The 20,604-nt window shown below is 36.1% G+C and overlaps 1 protein-coding gene across 1 annotated transcript; it reads right to left on the reverse strand.

The window, feature by feature from the left end:
• Window positions 1-2,455: 2,455 nt before the first annotated feature.
• Window positions 2,456-11,191, reverse strand: LOC140231324 (mediator of RNA polymerase II transcription subunit 29-like). Its single transcript, XM_072311481.1, has 4 exons — window positions 10,849-11,191; window positions 7,621-7,679; window positions 5,297-5,381; window positions 2,456-3,143 (listed from the first exon to the last, which is right to left on the reverse strand). Exons 1-4 carry the CDS (start codon window positions 11,065-11,067, stop codon window positions 2,925-2,927), a joined length of 582 nt encoding a protein of 193 aa, XP_072167582.1. The 5' UTR covers window positions 11,068-11,191; the 3' UTR covers window positions 2,456-2,924.
• Between the last annotated feature and the right edge of the window lie 9,413 nt (window positions 11,192-20,604).

A 20,604-nucleotide genomic window follows, 5' to 3' on the forward strand; every position in this document is an offset into this window, starting at 1 on the left:
ATAATCTACTACCACAGAGTTTATGTTCATGTATCACATTAAGAGAATATCATTATAATGTACGTAATAATGATAGAATTGTATTTTTACCCAAACCAAGGACAAATTGTTTAAAGTGAAGTCCGTTTTATAATGCATCTAAGTTATTTAATAATTTACCCCCAAATATTTTAAATATTGATAATCTAAGTAAATTTCTAGATATTATATTAATTTTTTCTTGCCACTCATTTGTAACAAATCCCTGTGTTGTTTTTGTTTTAATTATGCATATTATTTTCATCACAGTTTGATTTTGTTGTTATCGAAATGTACTCTAAGTCATTTTATAATTTTATTCATATTTGTTCCAATTTTAGTTCTGTTCACTGTATGCTATTTATGTTGTGTTTCGTCAGTTTTTTTTAATCATCATTCTTGTACCTGTTCCTCTTTGTTTTTGATTTAGTTTTGTAAATTCTTACGCACGGCCTTGCTGAAAAGCAGCTTCAAAGCTGATAGCAGGCTTTTTTACCATGTTGAAATAAATAAATCAAAAATCAAATCAAAAGCATGTCTACTAGGAACTTAGATCAAACATTGACAACTAATCTCAGCAGACCTGTGAAAATGCTGAGAGAATGGCCTCAGCTGTGGACATAGAATCATCTCCATGGTTGAAGGGCCTCCCCACGGAAAGTACTACTTTGGGTGTCTTTTGGGATGCAGAGGCTGACAAGTTTGGATTTAAGGTAGTGCCAAGACCCAAACCTGCGATACCCAAAGAAATTCTATCAATGGTCAGCTCTCTGTATAATCTGCCTGGATCACACTCAACTGACAAGAACCAAAGATTCTATCAATGAGTTCTCTGACCAAGAATACTCTACTTGGACCGGCTTAAAGTGTGGCATGGCCTGGATACTACGCTCTATGTACTATTAATTGCTAGGTAGAGCAAGGAAGCTCAAAGGGTCCACCTAGCATGAGATCTTAGCAGTAGAGAAGCTAGTACAGACAGAGACAGACCTCGTCAGATGAATGTAGAAATGGGTTTTCCCTCAAGAATTCGACAGAAAGGATGGACAATCTTTTGAAGAACCAGAGCCATGCAAGCACACTCAGCAAGCTGAATGCAGTGTAATCTTAAATCATGTTAATTGCAGCATTGATTATGACAAATTCAATGATGTATGAAACAATGTAGCCTTGAAGTAAGGAGGACTCTAGAGGGACTGGGTTTTGAACAGTCAGCCTTACACCATTGGTTATGTCGCCCTCTTGTGTTAAGTGGCTCTATGTTCATTCCTCCAGAGAGTTACTTCACGTAGTAAAGTTCCTGGAGAACTGCAGTTAAATTGTGTGATTGTGTTCTTCCTTACTGGCATTGACTTCCCCTTCCACTCTAGTTACCTTCCGACCTTAATCAGACCCGGACTGTGAGTTTAATCTGACTGCGTGGTCACATGACTGACACATTCAACCCCATCTGGTGACTACGGATCCCCCATGACCTTGACACGATGCTTAATAACTGGACTGTATTACTCATGGATGAACTTCCCAACTAACCAAGGAAATCTGTCAGCATTGGTGCAGATCAGGCCATTTTTGAAGTGGGCGAGTACCTATTTTGGTAAAGGACGATGAATCCCACTTAACGACGTCGCCATATACAGTCTTTGCACAAGAAATTTTGTCTATTTCAAGGTTTCTGCTGCTTGCATTTTAGATTGAGTGTTAGTCCAGACATTTTTCAGTTGGATTAAAGGACAGAGTTCTAGAGGGCCACAAAGGAGCTGTTTGCACTGCAAATATCATCATCTGTGAACACACAACGGAGGAGCATGATCGTAACTTCCTGAACTTCAAGCAGGTTGCCGCTCAAAGAGGTCTTACTCTTCAAAAAGATTCCTTTGAAGAACTACGCAATACTAACAGTTTTGCCTGAACACCGACAACTACAGCTACACAGCTGAACCCTCCAAGGAAAGCACAGGGAATGTCCAACTCGAGTAAAAATCACATTAGACAGAACTAGAAATGTCACTATGGTGAGTGGCATGCCTCCGCCACATCAGATGGTTCTCCCAGTAGGTCTAGAGCACGTCTCGACAATAGAGATACTCTCACCCAGTAAAAACTAAAAAGATCTTTGGATTTCATGAAATTACTGAAGAAATAGAATCAAGGAAATTTAAACATTCCTGGGCATGTCCTTTAAAAAAAAAAAAAAATCAACAAAGTGATTAGACGCAGCAGACACTTGTTATGAAGAACATCTATAACACAAAATCTGATTATAACAGACTAGTTTTATCAGTAAAAAAAGTTTGTCTTTTCTTTGAATCTAATTGTGTTTGTCACCCTCATACACATGTCTAACAAGAACTTGGGATAAAAGAATTTATCCCAAGGCATTTTGTGTAGTCTCTTGTACTCTCTCACTTTCCACAGCAGTAAACCCTCTAACCTTTCACGTCTTTAGTGTACAGGCAGAAGTGGGTACTAACAAAGGATCAGTCAAACACTTATTTCATAATACTGAGTTGAAAAACATGTACACCAAAGACATGACTTATAGAAACAACAGAAATGTGGGTCGAGTGCTCACCCGAGCATAGCACTTCACCTTCATGGTACTCCACCTGAACCAAACTATCTACAAAATCATGAGATTCGAGGATTGCTGCAAGTCCCTGTGGCAACACCCTCATAAAAAAAGAAAATGTACTTGAAGACATTCATACGAGAATGTACGGCCGTGTTTTTTGTGGGCTGAGCAACCACGAAACACTGTCAAGAGCTTATTGCAGGTGAGTTTGGATACATGTGCTTGTTCACTCCAAACTTTCTGCAGCTGTACAAATTCTTTGCAGTGTCCTTTCCACAAAACTCAGCTCAGTTCATGCAGTTATGTACACTCCATCGCTGCCACAGCTCCGTCAAGTCTGACTGGAATGGCCTAGTTTATTGGAGCAGTCTGAGAGGGCGCTATGCACGTCGGCCATGCACTGCACCTGGGCCTTCACTGTGGCTATGTACTGTCCATAGGTCATTCCGGACTCCGTGCCCGCCATCTCCTGTTTGTGTGAGTGCATCAGTGGCACGGGAGTGTAGCGGGCTCCGTCCATGTATTGTGTGGCACAGTCATGGGCAAGTCGCTGGATTAAGTGGGCAGACACAGAAGCAGAAAAATAGATAGTACATTTCATTTTTTATCACTGAATTAATTGATACTTCCGTACATTATTCATCTGTTTGACAATGCATGTACAGAGTTACGCAGGTCATATCATAGTACAACATCATAAGAAAAGAAATGCAATTATTTGATTGATATATTGAAGGAGAGGGTTATGAACTAATGGAGAATTGTTCCTGTAAAGTGAAAGCTGTTGTGGAATTAAGGCAGTGACAAAGTTAACGACAGATCAAAAAAATTCTTGTCAAATCAGATACCGAGTTACTTGGAAATCACGACTGTCTGTCGCTGAAGTACCTCACAAGGCATCTTATAGCCAGTGTATCTTCAAACAGACTGGCAACATAAAAATACCACAAATATTTTCTTCTCTCTTAAAGACATAAATCTCAACAAGGAAAAGTAGAAATTACGCGGTGCGTAATATATGTCCCCGCCGGAAGTAGCATTTTGTAACAAAATGTGCAATATAGGTAAAAAATCAAGGTCAAAGGTCAAAGAAGTCAAAGGTCAAAATTCTGTGTAGAAGTTTTGAAGCCCTCACCTAGTGCCATCACATAAAGCAAATGGAATCGAAATTGGGTTAGAAATGGCGAAGGAGTAGCATTTTGTAGCCAATGTACAATATAGGTAAAAAATCAAGGTCAAAGGTCAAAGAAGACAAAGGTCAAAATTCTGTGTAGAAGTTTTGAAGCCCTCACCTGGTGCTATCACATAAAGCAAACGGAATCGAAATCGGGTTAGAAATGGCGAAGGAGTAGCATTTTGTAGCAAAATGCACAATATAGGTCAAAAATCAAGGTCAAAGGTCAAAGAAGTCAAAGGTCAAAATTATGTGTAGAAGTTTTGAAGCCCTCAACTAGTGCCATCACATAAAGCAAACGGAATCGAAATCGGGTTAGAAATGGCGAAGGAGTAGCATTTTGTAGCAAAATGTACAATATAGGTCAAAGGTCAAGGTCAAAGGTCACAACTGAAATTCTGTGTAGAAGTTTTAAAGCTCCCATGTAGTGCTATCATATAAAGCAAACAGAATCAAAATTGGCTGATAAATGACAGAGAAGTAGCAAATTGAACATTTTGATCACACACGGACGCACACACGGACGGACGCACGGACGCACGGACACACACACGTATGGAGCCCGTTTCATAGTCCCCTGCTCGAACTCGTTCGGCGGGGACAATAACTATGTTAAAATATCAGAATCATATTCACTTTACACACGAGTACTTTCCTTGTAATTGACATATATGCAACCTTTCATTTCAAAATAATGTATTCACAGAATACTGTGCATTCCATCTCATCACTTGAAGTGAATCAAAATCTAATGCAAAATTACATAAGAGGTCTCTGTTTACATTTTGTGAAATACCTCAAAGACAATATCTAGATGTCTCTGGAAACTACAAAATATACCAGCAGAGAAAGATGTCTTTTGAGGTAAAATGTCATGATGAATACAATTATAACTTTCTCTCAAAACTTGACACTCTACCTCCTGGTTTCACTAAGTACTAAGTATTGAACATCTTTATCTTACGAGTGAATTCTCTGCCTGCTTTTTCATGTTAGTTCAAAGGTCAAACTATTTTTTAAATGCATTACATGTAACTATTTATTCACCACTACGGGTAGAGAGAAGTAGTGTAGATTAAAGGGATCATATAGTTTTGGTTGAAACCTAATATCAGGTTTTTAACATTTTTTGCTCTGATAATAAGAAACCGCTTATAAAATGTGAAAGAGCATTCAAAAGGAATTCAATGTTTATTCGATGAAAATTGGTTTTGAAATGGCTGAGATATCCAAGACAGAGGGGTCCTAATAAAAGGTGGGACCCACCTTTTATTACAACTGCTTTGTTTTACTTTGTGTTTTTGGATGTCTCAGCCATTTCAAAACCAATTTTCATCTAATGAACTTTGAATTCCAATAGAATGGTATGCTCTGTATTATTTCATGAGTCATTTCTTGGTACCCATAAAGCAAAGTGCAAAGCAAAAAGCAAAGTGTTAAAAGCCCAATCCATCTCATCTCCACCAATACTATATCATCCCTTTAAGTCTTTTTCACAGACACTCTTTAGTTGAGAGGGGTCTACCTACCAAAGACAACTCCAGCTGGTCACAGAGTGAGTAGAATTCCTCCAGGCTCTTGTCAAACCTTGCAGCTATTTCCTCTGGCGTTTTGCTGTGGGCAGAATCAGAGCAGAGTGCTGACTACCAATTGATGCATTTTCAGGGTGAATAGGAGTATGAAATTCGTCATTCCATAGTTTGGTAGTGGTGTTGACATTGCGTGTACATGACATTTGACAAGAAGGTTTATATGATCATGAATATAAAAATGTTGATGTAAAACTATACAAATACAGTTTTGAAATGGTCCATATAAAAAGGTTTTTCAAGAGTATGGCATGACATTGCACGTCATGTGCTTCAAACGCTACAGTAGATAGATAAAGCCCAGTCATTTATAGTGCTGACATTCAATGTATGGCTAACTGTATTCAATGGCATAGTGATCAAACTGTGGGTCTGGGCATATCATTTGTATCACATGTCTCACAAGTTTAAATAGCTCATCAAGTGATTGTCATGCCTATTCCTTTTTTCCAACACCACTGAATGGGTTTCAGCAGCACAAATTATTTTGTTTTTGTTTTTTTTTTTCCCACTGTTAATCTACATACTTAACCCATTGAGGATGGGCTGAATTTGTTAAAACGTAACTTACAACATCCATTTCCCATAGACGTCTGCCCAAGTATACTTAGGACTCGTCTTCAACAGGTTAACTGCAGTGCATACTCCTTCATAGCTATAGCACCCAAGGGTGTAGTCTTCTTAAAATGTAAAATTGCAATCCCCAAAGTCCCCGATTCTCATAGATTCCTGTGCCCCGTATTGCCTTTGTATAACCTAGATGTGCTTTAAATCATTAAAAGTGATGTCAGTGTGGTTGGGGGTTAGTGGGCATGGGTGAACATTTAACCCCTGAAGGTAATTAGGTGTCGGAGTGCAATGGCTGGCTTTTACCACATGGAGATGCAATAAATGAGGCGTCAAAAGATGCTACAGCCATCAAAAAGCCATCAACAGCATGCTTCACATTGACCTGTCCATGCTTTGGAGGTGGCCAGCACTTTTGATCACATGAGCAGAGAGTCCAATGGATCTATATGGCATTTCTATTTTGGCTTGACTTGCTTTGTGAACACATATATCTGGATATGACTGAGTGGGTGCTGGAAATATTTGCTTATTTTTGCCCATCGAGGAAACTAATGCCCCCTCCTTTACAACATACTGCCTGTCATTTATAATGAGTCCCAAAATGTTTGGTCATAACTAAAACTGAAAAGCAGTGGGAAATAGAGAAAGGAAAAAAGAAAACTGTTTGGGAAAGATAGTATTTTTTTTTTATTCACTTTTAAAAGAGATGATAATCATAACGCTAACTGTATAAGAGAGGGTTGTGAACATTCCACTGTAAGGAAAAGCGAAAGAGGTTGGTGTGTAGATTGTTACACCGGAAGTTTCCCCAAACATACATGTGGATCGAGTAAATGCAGTGCTCAATATCACATAGTCGGTCACATCAGTGATTGTGGAAAAAAAATGGCCATAGTATTCAAAAGTAATGCATTTTAATAGTTTGGTGCCATCATTGCTGGATGATGAGACTACAACAGTATATGACGACATGGCAGAACAATACAAAGAAAACATGGAGAATTCCCCCAAATTTCATTTTTCAACCATAATGAAAGAGAAAATGACTTAACTTTTTCAGGAAGCAGGGTGAAAAATATTACCAGCAACATAATAATGTCAGAAGAAGTCAGAGGAATGAATGATAATTATCTTCTTAATGTAATAATGCTTGTGTGATATTTGACCTTAAGAGAAAAACTTTAGATGGTCACCACATGATGAGTAATGAATAGTGAAGAAAGAAAAGAAATGATATAATGCCAATGCATCTGCAAAAGAGATTGGTGGTATAGCCATATATGACCATGAAAAACCTTACTTTGAGCTACATGTATACATGTGTGACTTGTCATTGAAATAGTGAAGATGTACATAAAGTTGGTTTTTTTTTCAAAAACCCTTTTTTCTTTGCAGTGATTTGAAAATACCTACAAAACTTCAAGACAGAAATGAATGTCATTTTTTTCTCATTCTCAGAAAACCGTATCTGTAAATGTTTTGAGCAAAAATTAAATCACGCCATTTTTTAAGAGAACACCACTAAGTAATGCATAAATTGATCGGACAATTTGAGATGTTCATATAGGATAACTTAAACATTACAAGAAAGTGAATGTGAAGACCTACATATGTCATACTGCATACTGTATCTTCAGCCTTAAATCTGTTTGTGTTATTCAAGCTTTAGCAGTTCTCAATTCTCATATGGTTACCTTGAATTGTCTATTCCAGCAGAGTGAGCAAAGGCCTGGGCAGAAATCTTCATAAGATTCTGGTGGGATTGTGCAAAGAGACAAAGAGTGAAGAAAAATCTGAATAGAAAAGCTTTGATGGGTGAAAGGTAATATTTGTTTCATAATATGACAAAGTAGCAAATGGTATGGCTTTGGCAAAATATATTTGAATGATGCTTAAATTGTAGCAAGTGAGGGATGTTCACTGGAGTTGAAGTGTAGTTTACTCAACATCTACACCACTGTTAAACTTTCCACATGTGAACATACCGGGTACATGAAAAATAAATGAACTGTAAATAAAATGGGTGAGGAGGCACCATGTACACTGGACCAAAGACACTTGAAATCAATAATGCTTTAAAATGAATGACATACTACATTATTTTGTCATTTTCTTGAGCAAGTGAAATAGACTAAAAATCTACCTTTCTGAGGACAACTAGGAAGATTTACCTTTAGGAATCAAGCAGATTTCTGCACTTAATGTTTGTATTCAACCTAATGTTTGTATTCATAACTCTAATAACACTGGGATATGCATCCAAAAATACAAAATCTAAATTTTTCTTTACACTTGTACAATTACATGATACACATGTATTAGAGTATAAGATTGCAATGAAAAAGGTATCTTTCTTTAAAAAAAAGAGAAAAAAGTCATGATCAAATTTTGTACACACTTGCAGCAGCATGGATCAGTAAATATCTGAATGTACTGGGTATAGCAAGTTAAAGCAAATGTATGGAGTGTTTATCTTCTTTCTTTTTTTTTAATTCCTGCTTCATCGTGAACATGTTTGAACATGCCTACGTCCTCGCTGGCTACATTTGTCAAATGCCTGTTCAGTAAGAATGAATCAAAGGAAGTACCTATGGGTCTACTTGCTGCATTTCAGAGCAATCAAAATATGAAAGAAGAAATGAAAGGATTCTGACTAGTGTGACAGTAAAATGTAATGGACTGTGACAAAGTATGAGACAACAAGCACGCAGGCTCTGTAGCTGTTAATGTGTGACTACACAGTAAAATTTCATCACGAAAAACTTAACACAGAAGTCTTAGCAATATCTACCAAAAGACCTCTTTGAGACAAAAGTAAAGTCTGTTTTTATACATCTAGTATTAGCAACTTACATGTAACAATGGATTATCAAAATCAATTAAGATCATGAAATGCTATACAAATGTTTAACCTTTGATGTAGTTCTGGGTAATAATGATGGAGGGTGGAAGTGAAGTAAAATTTTTGGCACTTATGCATTCTCAAATCAAACTGCATCCAAATTGTGAAAGTATTGCACAGGTATAAATTCTTTCATTGAATTTCAGCGACTTTGGATAAAAGGGGGATTGCCGATTTTGTTGTGGTCTGCTGAAAGATTGTATGCAAAGTGCACACTTATCAATACTAACACAGCATATCAACTGTGAACATTTGTTATTGTACTAATGACAACGAATACAAAAGCCAAAATTGGCATTTTCCTTAATTCATGAGCTTCAAAGTTATGTGAGTGATTTAATTTGATATGTATAGCCATTACATGTGTTCTAAAAGACAGGGAATAATTTTCCTTCTCAAAATTGAATAGCAATTTTTGTCGATAGACGTACATTTTCAACAAAATGGTATACAAGTCTATGTAATGAAACTGCTATGCAAATTACATTTTGTATAGCAGTCATACAAAAATGCATACTGTAGCAAATTGGTTCAGCTAGAATTTAGGTGTCAGCTTTGATATCACACTGAATTAGCATTAATTTAAATGTTTGTTGAGTAATCACCACCGAACAATTGCACACAATGTCTGTTCATAAAACTATCCTTGCCCCTTGACTACTACACATACATTCTTTTCATACGTATAGTGAGTGTATTTGTCAAGACAGCACTCATGGCATACTCATGAAGATTTAGGCCAAGAAAGAGAAGTGCAGTGGCCCAAATACAGCAACTCTATCTGTACTGGGTATAGTAGGTGTCCAACACATCGACACTGTACATCGAAACTGACACCCCTCTACGCTGTAGCACTGTGCGTGGAGAACGAACTTTCATGCATGAGACTACGCGCAGTGGTTTTGCATTTTTCACTGGGGATTTGATGATGTCAAAATATTACTGAAAAAACCCCAGTAATAAACAAGATGAACAGCAAATCAATGATACCGTAGATCATGGCACATAGGAAAAGCATTACCATGGTCCGTGCATTTCACACGTATTGTCAATAGAGGGTAGGGGTGTTGGTTTCAAAATATGGCGCAACTGAGCGCGTCAAAATAGCAACCCACGTGTTTGAACTCAGTTATCTTGGAGTGTGTACCACAAATCGCATTTTCAATGCACGCTTGTGAATTCAGAGTATTTTTTTCCACATGTGAATAAAATTTCAGGCAAATTGTGAGATATTTTAATTATCTATTGATCGAAAAACATTTAATAGGGTGTTGATGTGTCGGAAACCCAACCATATATCCCAATTACCATATATTTACATTGCTCTTGAATGATGTAAACTTCAAACTGAAATAGATTAGGTAGACCCCAGATATAGATATGTAGAAGATATTTAAATATGATCAAAAGGTAGTGCCTGATTTAGGTCTGATAACAAAACGCACAAGAGGACATAGTAAAGAGTTGCATACAAACTGTAAAGTTTATTTTTAGATCTCACACCGGTACCACTACAAGAAGAGACTTGTTCTACATGCATATCAGGAAATCCTGGAATAGTTTACCAAATAACTTAATGACAATAGAAGCATACAGTGTCTACAACTTTGAAATTGCTTTTGGAACAACACACCCATTGCATAAGTTTAAGTTTGATGCCACTTCACCTGGCCATGACCCAGCTTACTTCAAGAAGGACCAAATCTGAATCTGATTATAGAGGCTTAAACACTAAGCCTGTGTTCAGAATCATTCATACGTAGGTATCCATATATAGGAAGGTAAGATATGTCTTATTATTCTTACATTTTCCTGAACAACACAACTTTGTTGACTTATAATTAAAGTTTACAGTTGGCCTACTTTACTGAAGTGAAGAGCAAATTTATTCAACCAGTTAAATTTATTTCATATTAAATTTAAATTCATTGCTAATTTTACTACCAGACAACTGCTAACATTACATGCTAGTGTCTGTGGCTCAGTCAGAACCAATAATCATGCAGTTATTTGGCCTAACCTTTAATGAATCCCGAAGAAGGGTAACCGTGGCCTTTATTTTGGCGACCACATCATGGTCTTGTTGATGATGGTGTGCCGTCTGTTGCGGCTGCTGCTGCTGCTGTGCTGACGGTTGTTGCACCGGCACCTGCGGGGCCTGCTGGCCTGCCATGGCCTGAGGATGTGGCTGCGGAACAGCTCCCATTGCGGCGACATTCGGTGGCTGCATTCCTGCCATGATCGTGTTTCTTCCGTCTTCCTTTGAAAATCGAAACGATGAAGATGCCGAATATACCCAAAAATACCGATTTTACTACAAATAAAATCGATTGCGTGTGACCATCAAACAAAATATACGGGACTACACAATAAAGGAAAAGACTGTTCTGAAGTAGTCTGATACGCTTCACAGGCGATGGGGCTAATATTAATTGTAAGATGGGATCACCACTCCGTTTCTTCTCGCACGTACCCTATTGACTCAAATCATGAACAGTTTGGTACAGGTCATGCATGTGATATTAATAATGAAGAATTAGGGAGATATCAAAGGATGAAGTTGTTAAGCAGATAAAAAGGCTGAAGAATGATAAAGCCCCAGGTGCTGATTTAATTTTGAATGAATTGTTGAAAGGTAGCTCTGACTCTTTAGTGGAAATAATTGTTAGTTTCTTTAATCTTGTTCTTGAAACTGGTTTGATCCCTTCTGATTGGTCGATATGAATGATTAAACCTTTGTATAAAGGGAGAGGCTCACCAGAGTCTCCTGATAATTATCGAGGCATAACATTATTAAGTTGTGTTGGAAAACTGTTTACAGCTGTCTTGAATGAGCGTGTAGTGAATTTCATTGAAGATAATTAGTTATTAGGGGAAGAACAGGCTGGTTTTAGGTCTGGTTATTCTACACTAGATCATATTTTTACTTTGCACTGTATTCTTGAATGGTACTTGAGAGTTAAGAAAAAGAGGTTATATTGTGCATTTGTTGATTACAAAAAAGGTTTCTTTTTTTGTTTTAAAGAATATTTTATTCTTCATCAATGGAAACATAATATACAAATAAATTGATACAAAAATCTCCGGACCAATTTTATAGTCCTTTTCAACATTGGATGCAACACTGATACCAAAACTTTACATCGGTTGAACATGTTTTGATACACTCTGGTACATTTTTTTTTCACAATCAATATATACAATCCATATAAACATCTCTTCTTTTCTGGTTTTACATTACTAATTCCTCAATCTCTTCAAACAATTTTTTTTCTTTCATTACATAATAAATTCTATTAACTGAATCACTTACCCCAAAAATATTTCTTTTCAGCTTTCATACAATCCAACCTAAAATATCAATATCCATTGATTGAAGTTTTTTGTTAAAAAACAAAACAAAAACAACCCCCTCGCCACCCCCCTACTCAATACCCCCGTCCATTCTCCCCCTTACTACCCCACCCCATCCCCCCTCCCCCTTCCAGAACCCCCATCACAACAAAACCTCAAAAGCAACTGAAACCTGTGTGTCCTGACTTACATTATAACACTTAATACGAGTGCGTGGAAAAGGCATTTCCTGGTGGATGTGCGGCAGACCATACTCTGTTAAATAAACGTAAAGCAAATTCTCAATTCTTTTTCCAGTTTTCCCACTTTTGTAAATGTATTGACAACGTATTACGTATAACTGCTAATTTTTCTTCTTCTAACCTATCCTGCTCTATAGACCTTTTAATGAAATATTCCGTTGGGGGTGTCTTATTTTTCCTTCCTAAAAAAAGCAATTTCTTCACCAAAATTATAACATGGTTAACTAACTGAGCTTTTCCTTTATCTGGTAGCTCTATACCAAAAAAGATCTCTTCCCAACTCAACTGTTGCAAATCAACATATTCAAAGAAAGTACTACATTTTCCCCAAACTTTCCTAGCAAAATCACATGTATAAAATATATGTTTATACGTCTCTTCCTCATTATGACAAAAAGAACATAAATTATCATTTACGAACTTAAACTGAAATAATTGATGATTTGTGTACACTATTCCATGCAATAATCTATATTGGAAATCCCTCAAAGCAGAACTCAAAGTGCTACTTCTTATCCTACTAAAAATACATTTTATATCTCTATTAGAAAAATCACAAAAATATAAATTTCTCATTTTTTCTATCACCGAAGAATCATCACTTACTTTCTTCACTAATTCAACATAAATGTCTTTAGAGGTAATCTTTTCCAGAGGAATTTCCTTCCCGTTTCTTATAAAAGTCATTTCATCTACATTTGTATTCTTCTCTATCTCTGTGTTCTCTGTATTCCTTTTCCAACCAACTGGAAGCGCCTCATATATCTTTTGAATACTCAAAATATTCAAATAATTAAATCCTTTATTATTAAAATATTCAACCGAAAATAATTTACCATTCCTATCCATTATATGTTCCAATCTAAAACATTTTTTCAAAAACAATTTTTCATCAAAACTGCATTTTCCCTCAATGCGAATCATTTTATTATTAAACAAAACTTCCTTCCTTATTTGATTATAATTACCCCTGAAATCCCTTGTTTTCACCCATGTTTTCAAGAGATCCCTGTAAAATTCCGGTATAGACAAATTCAAAAGATAAATAAAATAGTTACAACAAAATATAAATTTACCTCCAATATGTTTAGTAACAAACTGAAAATATTGTTTCCATTTCATTTCTTGTTTACCATAAAATAACCTTTTAACCCACATTACTCTTTGAGCGTCTATTAATGATGAAAAATGCATGTATTTTACTCCCCCGCGTTCATAATCTAATACCAACACAGTTTTTTTAATTTTTGGTTTCCCTTGCCAAATAAATTCCCAAACAACCAAATCCAGTTCTTTATATACCCATTCTGGCAAAGGAGTTAGAGACCCCACATATATCAATTTAGAATAAATAAAAGTCTTCAATAACTGAATTTTACCAACTAATGTCAAATCTCGTTGCTTCCACCATATTAATGATTTCTTTATTTTACTAAGTATTTCTTTATAATTCAATTTTTCTTTCACCTCTGGATCCAAAGTAAAATATACCCCTAAAATCTTTAACTCCGTCACTTTTTGTCCAAAAGAAAAATCATAAGCACTATCTTTACTACTTCCCAATTCCAACACTTTTATCTTATCTTTATTAAGTTTAAGTCCAGAGACCTGTTGAAAACAATCAAAAATAAATTCAATCCTCTTGATTGACTCAAAATCTTGTACCAAAAATGTAATATCATCCGCATAAAGCACTTGTCTAACTTCATTCCCTCCAAAACATAACCCTGAAATCTCCTTGTCTTTTCTTATCGAATGCGCTAACACTTCTATACATAAAATAAACAGATAGGGTGACAGTGGATCCCCTTGTCGAACCCCCTTTTCTATCTTAAAATACCCTGTCGATTTACCCCCGTTAAAAACACAGCTAAGAGCATTATTATAAAGAGTAGAAATCCATTTTCGGAATACAGGTCCAAAACCAAAATATATTTCGATCTGGTTGATCGATTATCACTTTGGTCTAAGTTACTTAATAACAGTATATCTGGGAAAAGTCTGGCTTTTTTCAGAGTAATGTTGGTGTAAGACAAGGGGAGAATCTTTCTCCTATTCTTTTTGCTTTGTATTTGAATGATTTTAATGATTTTCTTCGAAAAAGTTATAAAGGTCTAGATAATCTTTGTTCTGACATTAGAAATTCATTTTGCCAAAATGGAATGGATTATTATATTGAATTGTTTTCTCTTTTATATGCAGGTGACACTACTGTGCTAGGTGAGAGTCCGCAGGAGCTCCAACAAGCTCTTAATTCTCTTTTTGATTATTGTCGTATATGGCATCTCGCTGTTAACACATCTAAAACAAAGATTTTGATTTTTTTTTTTCACGTGGTAAGATTAAAAATATTCCAAAGTTTATGTTCGGCGGTGAGGAGTTAAGTATTTGCTACGATTATACTTATTTGGGTATTACTTTTAATTATAATAATTTATTTAAGAAGGCTATTGATAAACAGGTTTGCCAAGCATCACGGGCTTATACGCTATGAAAATGAAATTGGAGTCCTTATGTCTACCACTTGACTTACAATTACAGTTGTCTGATCAATTGGTTCTGCCTATATTATTGTATGGATGCGAGATTTGGGGATTTGAAAAGTTAACACAGATTGAAATTTTTTATTTGAAATTTTGTAAAAGTCTTCTTGGTGTTCATAGGAAGACCCCTAACTGTATAGTTTATGGTGAATTGGGGAGATATAAATAAGAGTATATTGTTGCAAGTCGTATGCTTATGTTTTGGTATAGGATAGTTCATGGAAAGCAAGATAAACTGGCTAGCATAATGTATTCGTTTTATTTTTCTCTTTTTGAAACTGGTACTTACATCCTGCCATGGCTTGGGAAGATTAAAAGTATTTTGATAGTTTAGGATTTTGTACATTTGGGATAACCAAGCACAAGATATGGAGTTTTCTGTTTTTAAGAAAATTGTGTCGCAGAGGTTGAATGATACACGCCAATTTGGCATAACGATATAAATGTGAATTCTCAATGTATTGTGTATCGAATATATAAGCAAAAGTTAGTGTTTGAAGATTATTTGGTGCACCTTAATCCATGTGAAAGGATTTTTTTTTTTTGGGGTAGATTTCGATGTTTAAATAATAAGCTCCCTATATAGTGACTGGAAGGTATGCAAATATTCCTCGAGAGGATCGAATATGTGAATGTTGCTCCCTGAATCAGATCGGGGATGAATTTCATTATTTGTTTCAGTGTCCAATATTTGAAAATGATCGTAAACAAGCCATGAAGATATTTTTTTTTTGAAACGACCTAATGTATATAAAATGGATCTTTTATTTAACCACTCTACGCAAGCAGTGATATTGAAATTAGTAAAGTTTTGTAAGGTAATTGTAGATTATTTTGATAAACTTTGAAAAGATTTCATTGTGTGTGATTATGAGCACTTATACATTAACCCTGTTAGAGGGTGATGACTATTTAGCTTACATGTATTGCAGGCACAGTGCCTGTTATAGAAAGTAGATATTCTGATGTATTCGTATATTCATCTCTATTCCATGTGCATGTATATATCTTCATTGCATGTTTTAGTATGTCATGTAGATTGTTATTCTTGCCAGTTTGTATCTTACATGTATTCATTTTTACTCACATACCCCAGGAGGGTGATTGAGTTAATAAACTAAACTAAACTAAACTAAATTAAACTAAACTAAACTAAACTAAACTAAAATAAAATAAACTAAACGGCTGCCCCTCACGTGGGCTGCCTTGGTGTGGTTCTCATCAGGGAGTTCACCTCCCTGGTGTGCTCAATGGCCGGGGACGGACACCAGCGTAGGGGGTGGGGGGGGGGGGGAGGGAGGGCGAAAGGGGCGCCGCCACCCCCCTTCTCCCAGAGATTTGGAAGGCAAATGAAGAAGAAGAAGAAAAAAAAAGGAAAATAAAGTTGCATGTATATGCATGTGAAGCCCATCCCTTTCAACCTTTTCTGAAGTAAGATTATTATTCAAATATTTCACCCCACTGCAGATCGTTGACTTTCAATTCTGAAAATGCAAAATCTCTCTTGCTTGGAATTAGGGGGCTACCCCAGGCTCCCCGTCTGTGCCAAGCCTTACTACACTTTTCAGATTGACAAATAAATTCTGAATAATTCTGAATGCACAAGACTTGTCACTTCAATTCCAAAACTCAAAAGTTCCCTCATGTACAAGGGGAATATTCCCTTTCCTTGCTCAGTTCTCGTCCATATCAGATTTAGTCCTTTTTTTTTTTTTGGACAATTTGCCGAATATTCCATCAAATATGCGTAGACGAGATATTTCAACTTCTGTTTTAAAAATGCAAAAGCTCCCTCGTATGGAAAGGCTGGGGATAGCCTTCTCCAACCCCTCAACCCCTGCTCGACCCAGCCCCCCTCCCCCCTCATGCATATAAGACTATGGCTACACTTTGAGGATTGACAATTTTCCAAATATGCCACAAAGTTTAATGTATACACCAGATCGTTTAAAGGGGAAAATCCAGTCCAAACATAAGTTAGTCTGATAAGAAAGAGTAAAATATTACGAGTTCAACGGTATGATTTTGATCGAAATCGGATGAAAAATAAGGAAGTTATGACATTTTGAAGTCTTGCTATTTTGTGGAAAACGGTTCTTGACCAGTCAATATGGATACGCAAATGGCAAAGAGATCGATGAGCATGCACCCCCTCGCAACTTACAGTTTGTGCAATGAAAATATTGAAATTTTCAGTTTTTCACTCAATCGGAATAACGCCCGAGGATCAAATCCTCGTATAAATTTCTGAAATTATTCAACCAGGAATAACATCCTGTTTCAAACTTTAATGACAGAAACATTGAATTTTCGTCATTTTCTTTTTGCACAGGACCCATGGAAAATTGTGAGGTTTTTAATATGGCATGGTTAGCTCACTCATTCAGGGGCGGATCCAGGAATTCCGTAAAGAGGGGGCGTGTTTACAAAATTAAAGGGGGGCGCACGCACCCCTCCCCCATTTTTTTCTTTTTATTTCTTTTGTTTCAACAAAAAATAAAGGGGGGGGGGGCGTGCGCCGGTTGCGGTCCTCCCTGGATCCGCCCCTGCTCATTTGCATATTCATATCCAGTGTACAAGAACTGTTTTGCATAGAACTTCAAAATGCCATAACTTCCTCATTTTTAATCCGATTTTAGTCAAAGTGCTTTTGTTGAACTTCGGTCCCATAGTTCACTTTGGGGAATGACAATTTCCGAATTTTCAAAAGAAAAATGTGCATCAGATAGCTTTATTTCAATAAAAGCTCCGTCAAGTGGGAGGTTATCCCCCGGTTATCCCCCTCTCACACCCTCCCCCTCTACCTCATTGGACCTATAGTACACAGTGATGTACGCGTGGAATAAGAGCTGAAATTTTGTGATTTAGCTATTAACACTTCACTGAAAAGGTCGTATTCATTTTCCTGACTTTTTTTTTTTGCTGAAAAAAAATAAAAACATACTAATCATCACATATCACCAAAAATTTGCCCCACATCGCTGAATTTCAGGTCTGAAAATGCAAAATCACCCTCGTGTGGGAGGACGAATACCTCCCTCCTACACCCTCGTGTTCAAGCTTTTTCTGTTTAACAGACAGTGTTCATGATATTCAATCATTGTAATAATAAATACAAGAACATTTATTTAAATCATATCCTTTTTATAGGTAAATTGTTAAATATAATTCATATCAAGACACTGCAACCTTACTCTAACCAGTTGGACTGTTTCAAGTTGATAAAACACACAAAAACATCATGCAAAATTGCACCATTTACAACATCAAAATGCTCACCGCGGGAAGGGGAGGAACCCCCTCCCACTTTCTCCCCAGGATCAAATCCTGGTTACGCCGGTGGAGTACGACTATGTTATGTTTAGTTTATTCAATTCAATTCAATTCAATTGGTCCGAGATCAATGAAACAGAGAGGTGAATTATCTTACAAAAACAATGACTGAGATACAAATGCAAAGACAAAAAGAATACAAGTAGGCTGGAATAGAACAAAAAATCAATAGGTGATCGGGCTTGTGTGAAAAAGGACTGTACGTTTACAAGCTTTGCCTTTGCGGTTCCATCATATTTCACATGCTATAGAGAATTATGCACATATAATATGTGTGTATGCTGACACACTTTCTATTCATGACCAGCTTTACATCATATTATTTTGTATCTTGCTTGTTTGTATTCTTTTTGTTTTCCTTTTGTATTATGTATAGATGTCGAGTAAAATGTGAAAATAAAATAATGTGCTGGAACTGTTCACTGCGTGTCTCGAGTGTAAGACCAGTGCAGTTTCAGTTATTCAATTCAATAAACAAAGCAAACGAAAAACAACAATAAACCTGGTACTGATGACGCAGAAAGTGAAAATATTTTCATATTGCTGGTAACATGATTATATATTTTGCTCACGTAGAGCATGATAGTACCTTGAATGTCTTTTCTTTTTCTTCGTGGATATACCTGTCCAGAGCACCTGTCCTATGCAGAGCCAACTGGACAGAAAATCTCGTATACAAGACCTATTAATATACTATATAAGGCCTACTGAAACTATTATATTATCTGTTCATCATTGTTTGGAACATTATATTCATTATTGATATCATTATCATTACCATCATCATCATCATCACATTATTACCACAATTAGCACTAATAGTCTATTTCATTATGCATTAGCACTGACATTTCATTTAATTTTTTTTATTTTTTCCGACCTGCGTATCTCAATATAACTACATGATATTGTATATCTTTACAAATGACTTAATTAATCTATATCAAATACAATATATGTAGTTATAAGAAAAAAAAAACAACCTCGAATGATATATTATTTACTCATTATTTATCTAGCGATCCACGTCCCACAAGCTTTGCCTTTTAGTGGATCACTATTTTCCATAAACGAATCTATTTTCCGCACGCCCACGAAGTATATATGCATTGTTCCTCCTAATTATTGTATATATAATGTTGTTATATAATTTCTCCCGGATACTACATGAATCTTTTGCAAATGTTTGAACAATATTATTTCATGACATGTTACTCTGTACTATGTTTTGATTTTCGTTGATTGGAAATAAACTATAATTGAATTGAATTGAATAATTATGATTATAAATACTATCATTATCATTGATATCATCATCGTTCTTAAAATCTAAATTAATCACTATTTAGGACCTACTATCGCTATTGCTGTAATACATCAATGTTCTTGTTATTGTGATGTGTAGTGGTGGCGGTCCAGTGGGTTATTTCCCTTTCATTAAAAAAGTTCGAGTCCTACCCCGAAGCAGTTTATTTGTTTTCTTTCAGCAAAGCACAATGAATATATCCACAGGCTATACTCTATACTCTACCCAGGTATATAAATATGTAACCAGACTAATTACAGTGTGGCCAGCGACCAGCGTGAAAAATGGGATTGTGATAGAGGCGGCCCAAAATTATGCCCAAATTGCCATGAAAAAAAAGAAAAGAAATATATTCACATTTTGGCCATCCGCATTCTTTCACCAATGTTGCTGACAAGCAAAAGAAAAAAAGATGGATAATAATAATAATAACAATAAAAATAAATAAGAAATAAAAAAATACTTGTTTCCACATTTTGACATTTTTTTTTTATCATGGATATTCTCGCCAAATCGGCTAACAAGAAAACAAGAAAAAAAAAAACAAAACAAAACAAAACAAAAGTTTAAGCCGCTTTCCAAGCGAAAAAAACCCCCCAAAACATGAAATGTACAAAAAAGGCCATAAGATGCTAGAATTGTGCTAAAAATAGGTATACATAATATACTATGAGTAATGCTCGATGCTTCAGTGGTCAACAATGATTATTCTAAAAAGCATGATTATGCTAACTCTGGCAACTATGAATTATGTATTCCAGTGGATTGATTTTATGACGTGTGCGCCGGAAAGTTGCAGACTGGATGGAATTCTTCGCAGGCATGTGTTATGTGCAGGCATGCGAGTCCCTTCATAAACAATGATAACATGACTACGCAGGCAGTTGATGAAGTATTATGTTCTAACTCGCATTGAGATCCACGCCTTGAGGTAGACGGGTCATGTTGACATGTATAATGATTAATCATTAATGACATGAAATTCGATGGATCAGAAT

The sequence above is a fragment of the Diadema setosum genome, chromosome 1 (genome assembly GCF_964275005.1).
Source record: "Diadema setosum chromosome 1, eeDiaSeto1, whole genome shotgun sequence".
NCBI lineage: Eukaryota > Metazoa > Echinodermata > Echinoidea > Diadematoida > Diadematidae > Diadema > Diadema setosum.